Below are 17,875 nucleotides of genomic sequence, written 5' to 3'. Positions count from 1 at the left end.
CCCTTTGTCACTTTAATCAGACTTGCACTACAACCTTTTTATCTGCACTGGTTTGCACTCTATCTGCCATGTGCCTTGTACTGTTTTATTCAACTTTATTTTTATTTTTTACATGCCCTTATTTGTATAGTTGTATTTTATATTTTAGATTTGATCTATCTATCTGTATTTTTAGGCTCTAATGTTAGTGTTATCTGTATGCACCATGGGTCTGAGAGTAACGCAATTTCAATTCTCTGTATGTATGTACTGTACATGTGGAAGAATTGACAATAAAGCACACTTGAACTTGAACTATTAATATTATAAAATATAAATTAATATTAAAATAATTTTAATATAATAAAGTGTATTGTGTTGTCTACAAGATGTCGCTATGACACTGATGTGTTAGGGCAAATTCATGTGTTTTTAGTGCTGTTTGAGCCTCTTGTTGTACCATAGTGTTGATAGGCGTGTTTTGCGCCATCTTTTCTTCAGTTCATGTTATCAACACTATAGATAAGTCATATTAACAGTAGTGGAAATTTCAATTTAAAATATCTTTGTTGATATCGCTTTAAAGTTCTGTCTATTGATATATTTTGTGTTCTAAACTGCTAAAGACCTGAATGCATAGTAATATGGAGAGTTAAAATGTTTTTTGTTCTTTCTTTGGAGCATGATTAATATGGGGTGGCTGATGCAAAGCTATGTATGATAATATCTGGTCACACTGATGCAGGACTGGAAAGTTGGCAGATCATGTCAGTGACAGCCCACGGTCGCCGTGATTTTGCCAAGCAAGACATGTTTCTGGATCAACATTACTGTCCAAAAATATAGACTAAACCCAATCCCTACCCCTAAACCTAACCCTAACCATAATTTATTTCTAAAATCAGTGTAAAATGATAGCTGATTAACAAGGGTGTAGAAGCACCTAACCTTGATCGTAAGCCTAAAATACAATTAATTTTAAAAAGTCATTTTTTCAATCTCCTCACATTCTCTCTTACCTGCCTCACAGTCACATGACTCACTGATGGGCCACTAGGGGACGGCCCTTTGTCTCTCAGGTGTGAATCACTAAATCACTAAATTTTATGATCATTCCTATTTGTGCAGCATATGTCATAAGTTCCCTTTCAGTCGGTCACTCTCAACGTCACGTCGGATGACAGATGAACTGGGATCCCCCTTAGAGAGACCAATCCATTTTGAGTGTAAACTAATTGAGCCAATGCACATTGGCATGTGATTATCGCATCCAGCTGTCACTGATCATAACGTGAGTATAAGTTGGCAGCTGGTGCAGTGCATATTCAGCTTTTCGGAGCCGAGCGGTCTCATTGTTCTGCTCCTGATCTTCTGCTTCAAGTGAAATGACAAGTTCGAGTACAAGCTCGCTCTTAGGAAGCTCCTGTGCTGGTGGTACAGCACTTCAGCGGCAGTAGTTCTTCCCATGTCAAGTGGGTTGCACACATCAGGCTGCACTACCCCCTGTTTGTGTTAAGTAACATTCAGAAGCTCATAAACCTGTTGTCAGCGCTGCCACGCGACATTAATTAATCGATACTGAATCAATACATTATATTTCTCAGCAAGGAGGGGGGAAAAATTGCTGTTTTTAAGTAACTAAACTCAGCTTCATTGTTTGTAGAGCGAGACAGACGCAGACAATTAATGTATCTCTCTCTCTGAAAATGGCCATATTTGAGAAATAAAATAAATTCGAGTAGTTTGCGTCACTGGACATAGCTGTCGGTCATTTAACATTTTTATCGTAAATGTATTGTTAAAAGTTGACTAATATTAAATGATTTGCAGCTTCATCTTACCTCGCGCTCTTTAACGTTAAACTGACGCATCGCGCTCTGCTTGTCAACAGTGAATCCTGCCTACTTTGATTTGATCGGCCATCTCAGGCATTTTGTCATTGATGAGCACTGTTAGACCGCTGAGGCTTTGATCTGAAGTGCCAACCCTGCTGAAAAAAACAGCATATGCTGGTTAGGTATGTTTTGATGCTTTTGAACAAAGGACCAGCATAAACCAGCAAATGACCAGCATAAACCAGCATCCCAGCGTCAAAACATACCTAACCAAAATATGCTGTTTTTTCAGCAGGGTAGTATGTGCAGTGGTCTCGCGCACATCCATAGACTAGCAGAAGTTAATTCACACACTTTAATAGTATTTATAGCTCCTAACAGGCTGTGTGACTATGATTAAGTTATTACCTCAAAATGTACGTCAGTATGCAGTTTTCCCTATTGCTCGTGTGCCAGTGATTATCCCTCTGCGTGCCACTGTTAGCACGCGTGCTGTAGATTGCTGACCCCTGATCTATAGCCTTTATATTTTCTAATGCTTTGATGACAGCACACAATTATACAAAATGTTTAAAAGTTCTTTAAGATTTAAATCAAGAGTAACAATGAAGCACAAGAGTTTTAAGGTTTTTACTTTGTAAACAAGTAATTCTTATGGAAGCCCTTTCCACCACTGAATAAAAAATAAGGTGATTGCGACTTATCTCACAATTCTGACTTTTTATTAAGAATTATTCATTTATGAATGTAATAAATTATGAAGAAATTTAATATATGTTAATTTAGTGACTCAAAGACTGTTGATTTCCAGGGCATTATTTTCTTGTATCACAGCAACCTGTAAATGAAACATTTTTGCTATTACGTATCATAATTTTATGATCATTCCTATTTGTGCAGCATATGTCATAAGTTCCCTTTCAGTCGGTCACTCTCAACGTCACGTCGGATGACAGATGAACTGGGATCCCCCTTAGAGAGACCAATCCATTTTGAGTGTAAACTAATTGAGCCAATGCACATTGGCATGTGATTATTGCATCCAGCTGTCACTGATCATAACGTGAGTATAAGTTGGCAGCTGGTGCAGTGCATATTCAGCTTTTCGGAGCCGAGCGGTCTCATTGTTCTGCTCCTGATCTTCTGCTTCAAGTGAAATGACAAGTTCGAGTACAAGCTCGCTCTTAGGAAGCTCCTGTGCTGGTGGTACGGCACTTCAGCGGCAGTAGTTCTTCCCATGTCAAGTGGGTTGCACACATCAGGCTGCACTACCCCCTGTTTGTGTTGCAGGCGGCCATCTCCCCTGTGTGCTTCAGCACAATAAAAGAGCAGTTCTAAAAGAGCATTCACGGGTGGAACATCTTTATAAAGACGTGTCTTTTCAAAGATGCCCTTCCATCCATGCATTTCTGGATGCGGTCATTATCTGGCGCCGGGTGATGGTCACAATCGCTGCGTCTTGTGTCTGAGCATTAAGCATGCTGAGGTGGATTTTGTGGATGAGTCATGCTCCCATTGCGGGAAAATGACCATCTCGGAGTTGCGGACCAGACTCCATTTCCTGCAAAGGGGCGGGGTGCCCGTGCCACTGCCCAGGTCTAGGTTTCCCCCTGGCGGCAGCCTCTGGCAGCGTTCAGACTGGTCTTACGGTGACGGTGAGGATTTCCCCTCCAAGGAACCAACCTCTGAGGGCTCCTTATTCTGCCAGCTCTTCACAGCCACTGGAGCTCCCCCCGACGATCGGATGTCAATCGCTGCATTGGAGGTGTGAGTCAGACTTTTCTGGAGAGGATTCGGATCCGGAACCCTCGAGGCTGGACAGTTGGTTTCTCGGAGTGGCTCTCGCTGGTTCTTAGGGCCCCACTCCGGTGCCTTTCTTCCCAGAGGTGCATGATGAGCTCACTAGGGTTGTGGATGGCACCTTTCACTGCCAGAATCTGCCCCAGTGGTTTGTCCTCCCTCACCATCCTTGATGGCGGGGCAGTGTGGGGGTATATGGAAGTCCCTCCAGTGGAGCGATCGGTTACGATGCAATTATGTCCAAATACCGCTGCAACCTGGCGGGGCATGCTGTCGCTCCACTCCTGGGCCTGTAGGTACTCGTCTGCCCTGACTGGCAGTGCTTATGCAGCCTGCGGAGAAACTGCCTCTGCCCTACACGCCATGGTGTTGTTGCAGGTTCATCAGCCCAAGGCACTGAAGGACCTGCATGAGGGTGGTCACAACCCAGAAGTTCTCAAAGAACTCTGTACTGCTACTGACCTTGCACTACGAGCAATGAAGGTCACTGCTCGGTCTATGGTGGTCCAGTGTCCACTATGGTGGTCCACTATGGTGTGTCTGGCTGACATATGCGAGATGGACAAGACACAATTCTTGAACACCCCTGTGTCCCAGACTTCATTGTGCCCAAAAAAGGCAGTGGGTTGAGACCTTGGATCTGTGCTTCTTGAACCGGCGTCTTGAACCGGGCCCTTCACAAGTTTCACATTCAAGATGCTCATGCAGAAGCGCATCTTCAGGTGCATCCGTCCCCAAGATTAGTTTGCAGCGATTGACCTGAAGGACACGTACTTCCATGTGTCGATCCTTCCGCACCACAGGCCATTCCTGCGGTTTGCGTTTGAAGGACGGGCATATCAGTACAAGTTCCTGCCCTTCAGGCTGTCCCTGTTGCCCCATGTCTTCACGAAAGTTGCGGAGGCAGCCCTTATTCCCCTGAGAGAACAGGACATTTGCATTCTCAACTACCTCGATGACTAGCTCATACTGGTTAAGTCTCAGGATCAGTTGTGCGAACACAGGGACTTGGTGCTCCATCACCTCAGTCTGTTGGGCCTTCAGGTCAACTGGGAAAAGAGCAAACTCTCCCCGACACAGAGGATCTTTTTTCTCAGTATGGAGTTGGACTTGGTCGAACAGACAGCCGGTTGGACAAGGTTGAACGAGGAGCCTGACGCAGTAACGTGCTCAGTCAGTGTTAAACTGCTTGAATACGTTCAAGAGCAGGATGGTGGATCCACTGAAAAAATTTCAGGGGCTACTGGGGCATATGGCAACTGCAGCGGCAGTCACGCCATGGGGGCTGCTCCATATGAGACTGCTTCAGCACTGGCTCCATGGCCAAGTCCTGAGGTGGCCATGGCAACTGGGCAGGAGTGCCCCTAGAACAGATCTCCAGGCATTCTGTGGTTCACACGGATGCCTCAACCACCGGCTGGGGGGACACGTTCGACGGGCTTGCAGTGTCAGGGATTTGGGGAGGCCCGCAACTGGACTAGCACATCAGTTGCCTCGAGTTGCTGGCAGTGCACCTTGCCTTGATCCGTCTCAAAGGACACTTAGAGGCAAGCACATACAACACTGCAACCATCGCGTACATCAACCGACAAAGTGGTCTACACTCCCCTTGTATATCGCAACTTGCCCTCCACCTCTTCTTCCTCTGGAGTCAGAAGCATCTGAGGTCGCTTCCAGCCATTCACATTCCTGGTCTGCACAACCAGGCAGCTGACGAGCTGTCACAAGCTGCGCTCCCAGGGGAATCGAGACTCCATCCCCAGACGGGGGAGCCGCTCAGGTATACTTTTTTGCCTCTGTAGAAACTTCTCACTGCCAGTTGTTTTATTCACTGATTGAAGGAACACTCTGCACGGACGCACTGGCACACAGGTGGCCACGGGCCTGCGCAAGTATGCGTTTCCCCCAGTGAGACTTCTAGCACAGATACTGATCAAGGTCAGGGAGGATGAGGAGCAGGTCCTGTTAGTGGCGCCCTATTGGCCCACCCGGACCTGGTTCCTGGAACTAATGCTCCTTGTGACAGCCCCTCCTTGGCCGATTCCTCTGAGGAAGGATCTACTGACTCAGAGACGGGGCACCCTGTGGCACCCGCATCCAGATCTCAGGAAACTTCACATCTGGTCCCTGGGCGGGATGCGGATGTTCTAGGTGACCTACCCCAAGAGGTAGTTGACACCATCACTTCGGCCAGAGCACCATCTACGTACAAGACTTGAAGTGGAACCTGTTCGTCGAGTGGTGCTCTTCTCACCGAGAAGACACCCGACGATGCCCGGTCAGAGTCGTGCTGTTCTTCTTGCAGCAAGTGTTGGAGCGAAGGCTGTCTCCCTCCACCCTCAAAGTCTGTGTCACTGCAATTGCTGCAAACCATGACCCCGTAGAAGGGAAGTCGCTAGGGAAGCATGACCTGATCATCAGGTTCCTTAGGGGGGCGAGAAGGTTACATCTTCCACGGCCCCCCACTATACCCTCTTGGGACCTGACTCTAGTGTTCAGAGCACCACAGCAGGACCCATTTGAGCCTTGCAGACAGTCAAGCTAAAGTTTCTGTCAATGAAAACTTTGCTCCTGCTTGCATTGGCGTCCATCAAGAGGGTAGGGGACCCGCATGCATTGTCGGTCAATGAATTGTGCCTAGAGTTTGGGCTAGCTGAGTTCAGCTAGATGCCCCAGGATCCTACTACTCCCTTCAGGGATCAGGTGGTGAGCCTGCTAGGGCTGCCCCCAGAGGAGGCAGACCCAGCCTTAGCTTTGTTCTGTCCCATCTGAGCATTAAGATGCTATGTAGACCGGACACAAAGCTTCAGGACCTCAGACCAGCTCTTTGTCTGTCATGGAGGCCGGCAGAAGGAGAATGCTGTCTCTAAACAGAGGATGGCCCACTGGATAGTGGATGCCATCACCCTGGCTTATCAGGCCCATTTAGGTTACGACATCACTCAACTAGAAGTGTTGCATCTTCCTGGGCGCTGGCTCGTGGCACCTCGCTGGCATATATCCGTAGAGCTGCGGGCTGGGCGACCCCAACATGTTAGATAGAGTCTATAGCCTTTGTTTGGAGCCGGTATCCTCCTGTGTTCTCACTTCAAACGGGTAGTAGCACTGAGAGGCCACGGCTTCGGGTCGGCTTGCTAAAACCGCTCCAGAGAGTCCATATCGTAGACCCTGTCGAGCTCCTCTGTCCCTTCGGCAGCCAAATGTGGCGGAGCATCCATCGCCAGGCCCTAACTCGATGAACCAGTAGAGGGCTAGGTTCCATATAGAGACCTAAGTGGATCCCATATGTGTAAAATCCATGGTATAGCCTCAGAGCTCTGTTTCCCTGTCACTTTTTTGCTATTTTTCCAAGAGGGTTACAATCACCTCTAATCTTCCATATGCGCCTAAACGGTTGTTCATATGTGTAAGTGCTTCTGAAACCTCCTTCGGGAAGGATGGGGCTTCTGCAACGTTCCTGTCCCAAGTGATACGGGTACATTTTCCAAGTGTTATCCAGTCCTACTGAGTGGGTAGTGCCATAGCAGCAATAGCTGATCTTCTTGTGGTAAGCCCTAGCCTGCACTAAAAAATAGGGGCACAGGAGGCTTCCACAGGACACTGGAAGGGGCAGTAGCTATGGCCCTGTTGTAGGGATTCCAATTCATCGGTCATCCGACGTGACGTCGAGAGTGACCAGTTGAAAGGGTACGTCTCGGTTATGTATGTCATGTGATCAGTGACAACTGGATGCAATAATCGCATGCCAATGTGCATTGACTCATTTAGTTTACACTCAAAGTGGATTGGTCTCTCTAAGCGAGATCCCCATTCGTTGGTCATCCGACGTGGCATTTCTGTTCCCTCCTTCAGGGAACGAGGGTTACCATATGTAACAGAGACGTTATTGTACAGATGTGAGAACACACTCACTTTTGCCAGTGTTCACTTTCCGCATCACTTTCTCTTTAGGGGTTTGAGACCAACTCAATGTCAAGTCTGTGAATCCTCTATTAGCCAGAGCAGATCCCAACTGGAAATTAAAATTCATACTAAACTGATTAGATCAGAATATGACAAGACATTCAAATCTTCCTCTCCTCTTTTTTTGTGTCATGTCCCAAACAGTACTTTTGTTAAATCATGTTTCTTTAAAATGTGAGTATATTATAAATTTGTTCATGCTGTGAATAGTTTGACTGGATAATCAATAGGTGATTGGCTCCTGTCAGTGAACTCTGAATCATAATATAAACCAGTTCTTTCTTTGCAAATGCAACTGCACTGCAGGAGATAAAAAGCTGATTTTGTTTTTAATAAATTCAGGTCATAATATTTAACAATGCAATAAGTGTTTGTTTTCTTATCACTTGTTACTTTGTTTCTCACCTGTTTCAGAATGCTTTCTCTCATTGTACAGTCAGTCAAATCTTTGCTGGAGTGAAACATCAGTTTTATAAATGATCTTTTTAAAAAGGGACCTAGAAAAATATATTCATATATATGTAAATTAATTTAAAAAATCTTAAGAAATATGGTTTGCACCTTACAAATGAGCTTGCATTTATTAAAACTTACCCACAATCCTTACTGCGTCATATTGACAAAAATTTGATGACGTGAACACATTATATATTATAAACCAATTTTATTGATGTATACCTTCTCCATAGACCTTCACCTCACAGAGAGTGAGTGTCTTCATGTCTCCAGGAATGATCAGATTCACGTAACGTCCCTCCATCCCATCACATGAGTAGCTGTAGGACTCACCTGCTGGAATAGCAGGAATAACAGCACATCTATAGACCGAAAGAGATGAGGGATATTAAAATACTGTCATATCCGCATTAATCCTTCACATTTGTGCTCAAAGTCTCATGCTCTTTCAACCTTAAGTTTCTCACATGGAATTGTTGGTGCCATTATTCTCCAAAGAGTTTCCGATGCGAATCTCTGTTCCGTTTATTCGTTCTGCACAGCAGTCTTTTCTATTAGTGATGACCACTTTACTAACTCTGTAAATATGATGCAGATCCAGCCTCCACCATGGGTTATTCTCAGAAATCGTTGAGGAGCATCCCGTATACAACTGCTGGAGACCTCGATCAATGGCCTTTTCAGCAAACCAGTCCGCAGATGTTGACGACTGTATAGCAGTTCCAGCTACTGCCAGATTTTCTAAAAATTGTTTGAAAAAAATGTCATGACTTTTGAGGTGAAGGGCGTTATTACTGCATCAACTACCCTCACCAAACCAAATTGTGTAAATTATGATTTTGTGTTCCTTTATAGTATGTTTTAAGTATGACATGTTATTACATGAATTATATATTAATGTAGAATATTGAATATAATGCTCTATAACAATTAACTACCTGCCAAATACCCGTAAACTTCAACCTCACAAAGAGTAAGAATCTTCCAGTCTCCAGGAATATGAATAATCACAAAACGTCCCTCCAATCTATAACACAAGTAGTTGTTGGACTCTCCTGCTGGAATATCAGGAATAACAGCACATCTACAGACAGAGAAACATGAGTAATATAAAAATACTGTCATATCTGTTTCAGTCCTTCATGTTTGTGCTTGACGTCTCGTGCCCTTTCAACCTAAAGTTTCTCACATGGGATTGTTGGTACCATTGTTTTTCAATGAGTTTCCAATGCGAATCTCTGCTCCGTTAATCCATTCTGCACAACATTCTTTTCTATTAGTGATGACCACTTCACTAACTCGGTAGACATCACGCAGATCCAGCCTCCACCACGGGTTAGTCTCATTAAGGGTTGAGGAACATCCCGTATACAACTGCTGGAGACCTCGATTACCATCAATGGCCTTTTCAGCAAACCAGTCTGCAGATGTTGATGACTGCATAGTGGCTCCTCCTACTGCCTGATTTCCTGGAAAATGAATAAAAACCAGTCATGAACCATGTTTATGCACAATTCAAATAAGATTTGAGAGCAACAGTGGAGGAGATGATGGTGAAACATGTCATTTGTGCACCAACTAGCCTACTGTTACCAAGCAGAACTACAAACACAGTCACTTTTATCTAAAAACGTTCTTCACAAGTATATACAAAATAATTAAACGTCCATAGTAACTCATTACATCATTAGTACCAACAACATGGTGGAAATATAACCAATATCTTCAATAACAACCATTTGGAATAAAAAGACAGTTGACTGATGACTTGAAATGTGGACTGTTTAATATGATAAATCAACAGAATGTTTTTAATTCCCATATTAATACTTTACCCACTTTGTGGTTAGCATTATATGCTCAAGCCCCACGTTTATCAGAATCATCTGTACATAAGATGCCAATAAAGCATGAATACTGTCATGCTGGTGTGGAAGGACATGAGCGTGATTTTTGGTGAACTATGTGTTTAAAGTAAGTTTCTAAAAAAGTATTTATTGCATTCAATATAGTGTTCTACAACAACAAATTACCTGCCAAAGTCCCATAGACTCCAGCTTCAACAAGACTAAGAATCTTCAGCTGTCCAATAATATGAACAACCATATAACGTCCCACCATCCCACCGCATGAGAAAGTGGCCGTGGCACCGGCTGCAAGAGTAGAAATCACACCACATCTACAGACAGAAAGATCATCTGTTATAGGTTTCTGTTCATCCTTCACTTCAGCCACAGAAATCAAATCACAAGAAAGAAATCCTCACATGGTGTTGCTATAAATGTCAAGAAAGTTCCCGATACGAATCACCGCTCCATTTATCCTGTCAGCAAAAGTATTTCTATTAGTGATGGTGACTCTGTTCACTCTGTATACTTTCAGTAGATCCACTCTCCACCACGGGTTGGTCTCTTCATTAGTGTGGGTCCAGCTGTTTAACAATCCATCAACAGCAAATTCAGGTTCAGAGCCTGCATAAGTTGATGACTGACTAGTATTGCCCCATAGTGCTGCATTCTCTGGAAAAATTTAATGGATAAAGGTCAATAAGAAGTCATCTACTACTGCAGAAGACTTTTACCAAACTCTATTACTCATCATCAGCAACATGTCCACCACAGGGTAAGAAATTAAGGGTTAAGGGTGCAAAACAGCGACAAGTATTTAAAAGGCAAAGGTAAAAGAATGATAGTGAGCATCTTTTTTAAATTATTATTTTGGATAACAATCATTTGTTACTTACTATATTACTAATATTGGCCTATATATCATGATGGGTTTGGTATGTTATACTGTATTATACAAAGAGCAGAATAATCTGACATTAAAAAATTGTAAAGGCTGTTCCTGAAAGATCCAATCTTGAGGGAAATATTGCCTGTTAATAAGAAGTTAATTTTCTGACTTTAGTCTATCCAGTATCAGGGAACTATAACAATAAAAAAAATATAAAACTGGTCATCAGACTGCATCAGAGCTTTTACATCTGACCATTTAACAGAAAAAACAGAACAAAAGTGTTAAAACACTTAAGGTTTCTCACCTTCTTGTCCACGTGCCATTTCCTCAATCAATAAAACCCCTGCAGAAAAAAAGGTGAAACAACCAGGTTTTGTTGAATCACATTCAAATTTGAATTTTCAGTTTAATTCACCTTGATATTGCCGCTAATTAATGTTTTGTCTGAATGATAATGGAAACATAACACATTGATCTACGTAATGACCAAGTTTGATGAAAACATTGACACATTAATAATACAGATAATTATTCATGTGTCAGTGGTTTCATCCAACATGACTATCAAGCAGAAGAATGAAATCAAAAGTGGGACGAGAACACGGTCCTGTGAATCATTACCAGACATTATGGACAAACAGTCATAAAGACTGTCAAACAATTTACATACACAAATATTTAACATAAGATTTGTCTGGTAAAGTAGACAGTGTTTCCGTGGGGTATTAAAAAGTCTTAAATTCGCTGTTGTATGTTTTAAATAATTTTAAACAGGTCTTAATTTTCCGATGTCCATGTAGCGCTACCTCTAATGCTCATTTCAATGCTTCTGCAGCACTTCAGAATTTTTTTTTCTCGTGGTGTTGTAGTTCTTTCGTTCGCTAGTCCAAATATAATTTGCTGTATTATGACTACAAATGAGACCAACATGCAACAGCCAATCAGCTTTCTGTTATTGGCGCAAGTTTCTCTTGGATTGCATCACAGACGTAAAATGGATTTTACTTTTCAGCTATGGGGAAGTGCAAGTTTAACGATACTTGGCTTGAAAAAAATGAATTTAGGGCTTGGTTAAGGCCAGTTACTAACAACGTATTTGAAGCCTACTGCTTAGTATGCAAGAAAGCGATTAAACTGGGAATGTTGGGTGTACAGGCGCTGGAGTCTCATGCAAAAAGTGAGAAACATCTAACAGTTGTGAAGGGTCTCCAGCAAATGACAGTCATCAGCCAGTTCTGCCAAGTATCTGGTGGCTCCACACTGCCTAGGCAAGAACCACACTGCAGCTCCACAACCCCTTTGAGTGACCTCTGTGTCCCTTTTGGATCATAGCCAACACTAAAGGCCCCAGTATACTTCAAACGAAATCGAAGAACAAACTGATATAACGTCATTTCGAACAAAATCAGGTCAAAACGAAGTTTGTTTTGGCAGTTCGAAATGGCTCACCAAAGCGAACTTTCTGGGGGAGTTTGCTTTGGCTCCTAAACACCTTTGAGCTTACGCAGTTGGTGGGTGTGTTCTGAAACTCCACCTTCTTTGACGCAAAATTTTTTTTTCTCGGTTCGTTCCTCATGAGAGCAACATCTCCTGTATACACTGGAGTGTCGAATAGCTGAGCTGCACAAATATATCCGCACCTGTACAATCACTCGTGGACAGATTTTAAAGAAGTAGATACAGTATTTCATTCCTAGAAAGAAAAAGCAACGCAGCTTGGTGAGGACGACCCAGAGTTATGCAAAAAGCAACGCAGAGAAAAATCCGAGACAAGATTTCCAAAGCTATGAAAAGAATGAAAGGAAAGAGTAACGATATAAGGTAGCAAGTACCAAATACATGTTTCAAATAAATGTTACACCATACTGCTGCTGTTGCTCTTTCAGTAAGCAAATTTAAAGGGTATACAGTAAATGAAATGCCAAACGAATATACAATAATAAACCTTTGTTTTTATCAAAACAATTTATCCAGTTTAATAAAATAAATGAACACTAATAAAATAAAGTAACAAACTGATTCCAATATTTTTTTTCCAACATCATGCTAAAGTTTTCAGACTATGAGACATTCACACTTCCCATAAAGGACTGATAATGGAATGGTTCTTTTGTATTGCAAACATGATACTTGACTCTGAATTGCTGCTAAACATTATTCTTTTGTCATTATTTTCTGACCATTGGGCCCCGTCTCACACCTAGATTGCCTACACTTCTTCATTTCATCGTTGTTTTGTTTAGGGGATACACGCAAGCATCGTGACACGTTTACATTAATCTACACCCTGTCTCCAGCAGTGCGGGGGTGTTGGAAAGTTTGTTAACAGTATACCGTCGCTCAGCCTTTTCGACATTCTTTTTGCCCTGAAATGAAGAATGAAAACGAACTTCGTTTGAAGTATACCGGGGCCTTAAGAGGTGCTCTGGGTCCTCCACACCGTGACTAGACACCAGTCCTATAATGCGAATGAGCAAATCGGTGAATTGTTTCAGATGATGTTTCCGGACTCTGACATTGCTAAATCATTCTGCCTACATTGTGTGCTTTGGACTAGCAGATTTTATCGAGAGTGACTTAATTTCGAAAGTGACTGGACCGTTCTTGCTGATGTTTGACGAAAGTCTGAATCGCACCTCCAAAAAGAAACAGCTGGACCTTCACGTAGGTTTTTGGGAAAGCGGGCAGGTACAGTCAAGATACCTGGGATCCCAGTTCATGGGGCATGCTACAGCCAAGGACTTAATGAAGCACGTGAAAGTAAGTAAATGTTTTATTATAAAATATTTTACTGTCACGTGTATAGTTATTTTTTTTATTTTTTATTTTTTTGTAGTTCAACAATGCATTTATCCTGTCTTCAGTACTGTTCCATTTGAATACATTTACTTTGATAGTAATTTTGGCATTCTGCATTTTCCTTTGTGTGTGTGTGTGTGTGTGTTTTGATGTCGTGATATAGGTCTTAAATTTCATTCTTAATGGTCTTAAAATGGTCTTAAAAAGTCTTAAATTTGACTTGGTGAAACCTGCAGAAACCCTGAGTAGATCAAAAAAATAAAAAATAAACTGAGAAAAACAATCAAGTGAGACAAGTGACAAACAAAATCATAATCTACAATCTACTTTGTGAAGTGACAACTTTTTAGTGCTAACAAAGGAAGTGCTCTTTGCGCACTTTCTAGGCTAAATATAATCTGTTCAGAATTTGAATTAAAGATGTTTTTCGTGCTAGGGGCCATATATCCTGTACAAGCAGCAAAGTTTCGGGAGTGACATAAATCCCTCATTCCTCACATAATTGCAAGATTCATTTTTGAATGGGAGAAAAATATAATTTGTCAAAACAGATGTACACATATCTATTTCAAATAAATGCTGGTCTTTTAAACTCTCTATTCATCTGTGAATGCTGAAAAATAGTCAATCATGTTTTCCACAAAAATATGAAGCACCACAACTGTTTTAAACATTGATAATAATCAGAAATGTTTCTTGAGCAGCAAATCAGCATATTAGAATAATTTCTGAAGGATCATATGTCACTCAAGACTGGAGTAACAGAAAATTCAGCTTTAAATCACAGAAATAAATAACTTTGAACATATATTCACATGTAGTTAAAAAAACAGCTTAATTATAGACAAGCATGAATGTATAAAACAGCAACTGATGTAGATTATTTAGGTTAGTTTGGCCAGAAATTGTAACACTTTATAATATGCTGTAAATCCACATTGGAGGACGAGATGAGTGTTAATATTTCTGAACAAAGGAAAACAATACAGAAAACTCAGGGTTAGTATCAGTGTGAATGTAGTAAACTAGCAGATACATGAATGTTGTACGTTACCCAGTAAGATCCACAGACACTTGTAGAGCTTCTTCATGGCTGATTAAAGGAGTCTGTCTTTCTTTAGGATGAAGAGTGTGAGTTATATTCGTTTTATGGAGGATGATCTGTTTAAATCACATGACCAACCTGGTTTCCTCCCTTCAGTCAAACTCGACTGTCTCTCATGTTTCAAACAAACACACTGTATTCATTTACCTTGTCCTAATGTCTATTGACACAATGCAAATTTTGGGCACAGTTTTACATTTACATTTAGTAATTTAGCAGACGCTTTTATCCAAAGCAACTTATAAATGAGGACAATAAAAGCAGTCAAAACTAACAAAAGAGCAACAATATATAAGTGCAAATAACAAGTCTTGGTTAGCCTAACCTAGTACACGTAGCAAGGTATATACACACACACACAAAGAAAAACAAGTAGATAGAAAAGAAAAAATAGAAAGCTAGTGTTTGTTTGTTTTTTTTTATATAAAAAAAGAACAAATAGATAAAATAGAATTAAAATAGAACAAAAAGTGCTAGAGTTAGAGGGTCAAATAAAGGTGGAAAAGATGTGTTTTTAGTCATTTCTTGAAGATGGCTAAGGACTCAGCTGCTGGGATTGAGTTGGGCAGGTCATTCCACCAGGAAGGAACATTTAATGAAAAAGTCAGTGAAAGTGATTTTGTGTCTCTTTGGGATGGCACAATAATACGCCATTCACTTGCAGAATGCAAGCTTCTAGAGGGCACACAAGTCTGAAGTAATGAATTTAGGTAAATTGGTGCAGAGCCAGTGGTGGTTTAGTAGGCAAACATTAATGCCTTGAATTTAATGCAAGCAGCTACTTGTAGCCAGTGCAAATTGATAAACAGAGGTGTGATGTCCACTTATGCCTGCGATCCGCCGTAAAGCAAGAAGAAGAAGAAGAGGACGCGTCGGGTGCCTGGTGCTGAGAACGAACTCAGGACAGTTCAGACACTGCGGTGAAAATCAGAGGTAAAAAACTAGATAAATACTGGTCAGTTTCTTGCAAAGACCGATCATTTTGAGTCTTTACATATCAATGTATCGTCACGAGCCGCAGGGTTTGTGTATGTGTTTTTGACTTTCAAAGCCGTGATTCGCATTCACTTCCTTTATATGACTGACAGACTGCAACAGTTTGAGTTAAAAAATCTTTGTTTGTGTTCTACTGAAGAAACAAAGTCATCTACATCTGCAATGCCCTGGGGGTAAGCAGATAAACGGCAAATTTTCATTTTTGGGTGAACTATCCCTTTAATGAGACTAGTTCACAGTACTTGCATATGGTTGCCTATTGTTGGTTTAATTGCTTCTATTGTTCTCAATTGTAAATTGCTTTGGATAAAAGTGTCTGCTAAATTATTTAACATAAATGTAGAATACTAATCTGTATGAAAAGTAACCCACATTTAGTTTCTTACCACTGAAAATTAAACAGTTCACTTATGTGGCCTTAAAAATTAAGATACCAAAAGAATAGTTTAAGATCCAGATTTCAAAGGGATAATAAGATATCTATACAGCCAGGAAAACTTTGCATTTTCCCATTTCTGAACCGTCACCATTAGCATATAATGCGAGAAGGACTGCTATAGTCAACCAATTTTATGATACCATCTTTCTGGAGTCTTTTTTCCTCTCATGTAATTTGGCTCCAAACCTCAGTTGAAAATAGTTATTTTGACTCCTATCTAAAAATAGCGGAATACTGAGTGAATATTAATTTGTGACATTTAATATTTGTTTTCATCGCTACATATGTCTTTCATCAGAAAAAAATATGAACAAGATCAAAGATTTTAACAGTTTCTAAAAATTGACAGTATTACTCTAATTGTTTAAGGATTTACTTAATAAGATTGAGTAAGAAAAGTCAGAAAATTCTCAGATTTCCAATGCCGATTTGACGTTGTTGTATTTATCTTCACATTTCTGTAGCTGCAACAGCACAGGAAAGTATATAGTGCCACCTGCTCGAAAAGTCGCTACATATTACTAGATAATTTCATGCCTTAAATAGCCTGTGAAACTAATTTTTATAAAAGTTTTGTTTCGCTTTTATTTGTAATGATTCAAGAAGTTTGACATGCTGAATACAAAAATTTAATTTCTTTTTGTGTATCATTAACAATGCTCATGAAAACAAAACAAAAAATATGTTGACAATTTATACAAGCTTATCTGTTATTACTCATGCATAAAAAATTACATTATACATGCATAATACATTTAAATATAGTCATTTAACAGATGCTTTTATCCAAAACGACTTACGAATACAGAAAAATAGAAGCAATCAAAATCAACAAGAGAGCAATGATATGCAAGTGTTATAACAAGACTCAGTTAGCTTAACGCAATACACGTAGCAAGTTTTTTTAAATTATATAATAAATAAAAAGAAAACAGAATAGAAAAAGAATAGAGCAAGCTTTTTAAAAAAGAAAACAAGCAAATAGAGTACAAATCTAAAAGGGGCAAGTTTTTTTTTTAAGAATAGAATAAGAGTAGAGAGTGCTAGAGTTAGAATGTCATAAAAAGATGGAAGAAATGAGTTTTTAGCCGATTCTGCTCAGATTGAGTTTGGCAGGTCATTCCACCAGGAGGCAGCATTTAATTTAAAAGTCTGTTAAAGTGATTTTGTACCTCTTTGTAATGGCACAATAAAACGACATTCACTTGCAGAACGCAAGTTTCTAGAGGGTACATAAGTCTAAAGTAATGAAGGGGTGCAGAGTCAGTGGTGGTAACATTTTGATTCGGTCGCTCTACATTGCTATGGGAATTACCCTTTCCTTCAAATACTACTGAAGTTTAATTGAATCATGCCAGTGAAACTGGCCAATGGCGTTCATGTGCGCAAAATATGAGGGGCTCCCACTCTACATAAAGCAGCACTTGTACGTCATCCATTCAGAATCTTTTCCTTCAGCCAACCTTTTACGAGAAGCAAGAAACCTATCATCAAGAGTACTCACCGTGATCTACCCGCTGCAGCGGACACGCCTTCTCTCCCCTGCTGTGTTCCGGTGAGCTTCAGACACGGATGACCTCACGCGATTGCCTCTCCTGCATGGAACCAATCGAACTCTTTGATGGCCACAAATTGTGCATCTTTTGCCTGGGTCGCGGCCAACGCAGAGGCGGTGCTTGGGGGGTCGGACTGCCCTGACTGCGGATATATGAGCCTTTGGTCTCTCAGGCTCTATCCCAGCTAGCAAAAAATATCCGAACGGCT

The 17,875-nt window shown here is 41.0% G+C and overlaps 1 protein-coding gene across 1 annotated transcript; it reads right to left on the bottom strand.

Annotated features, from left to right (window-relative positions):
• Window positions 1–1,594: 1,594 nt before the first annotated feature.
• Window positions 1,595–14,711, bottom strand: LOC109113212. The gene is made up of 11 exons (XM_042754191.1): window positions 14,626–14,711; window positions 11,077–11,115; window positions 10,300–10,552; window positions 10,067–10,212; window positions 9,223–9,502; window positions 8,972–9,117; window positions 8,501–8,774; window positions 8,256–8,395; window positions 7,983–8,074; window positions 7,527–7,626; window positions 1,595–2,652 (listed from the first exon to the last, which is right to left on the bottom strand). Exons 1-11 carry the CDS (start codon window positions 14,660–14,662, stop codon window positions 2,630–2,632), a joined length of 1,530 nt encoding a protein of 509 aa, XP_042610125.1. The 5' UTR covers window positions 14,663–14,711; the 3' UTR covers window positions 1,595–2,629.
• Between the last annotated feature and the right edge of the window lie 3,164 nt (window positions 14,712–17,875).

This window comes from Cyprinus carpio, unplaced genomic scaffold, assembly GCF_018340385.1.
Source record: "Cyprinus carpio isolate SPL01 unplaced genomic scaffold, ASM1834038v1 S000006473, whole genome shotgun sequence".
NCBI lineage: Eukaryota > Metazoa > Chordata > Actinopteri > Cypriniformes > Cyprinidae > Cyprinus > Cyprinus carpio.
This window is presented reverse-complemented; position numbering and strand designations above follow the sequence as displayed.

Coding starts and splice junctions, on each gene's coding strand:
- LOC109113212 (XM_042754191.1), bottom strand. CDS start 14,662: ATGAAGAAGCTCTACAAGTGTCTGTGGATCTTACTGG. Junction 10,553..11,076: donor AATGGCACGTGGACAAGAAG/GTGAGAAACCTT, acceptor AAATTTTTCCAG/AGAATGCAGCACTATGGGGC. Junction 9,503..10,066: donor AGTCTATGGGACTTTGGCAG/GTAATTTGTTGT, acceptor TTCATTTTCCAG/GAAATCAGGCAGTAGGAGGA.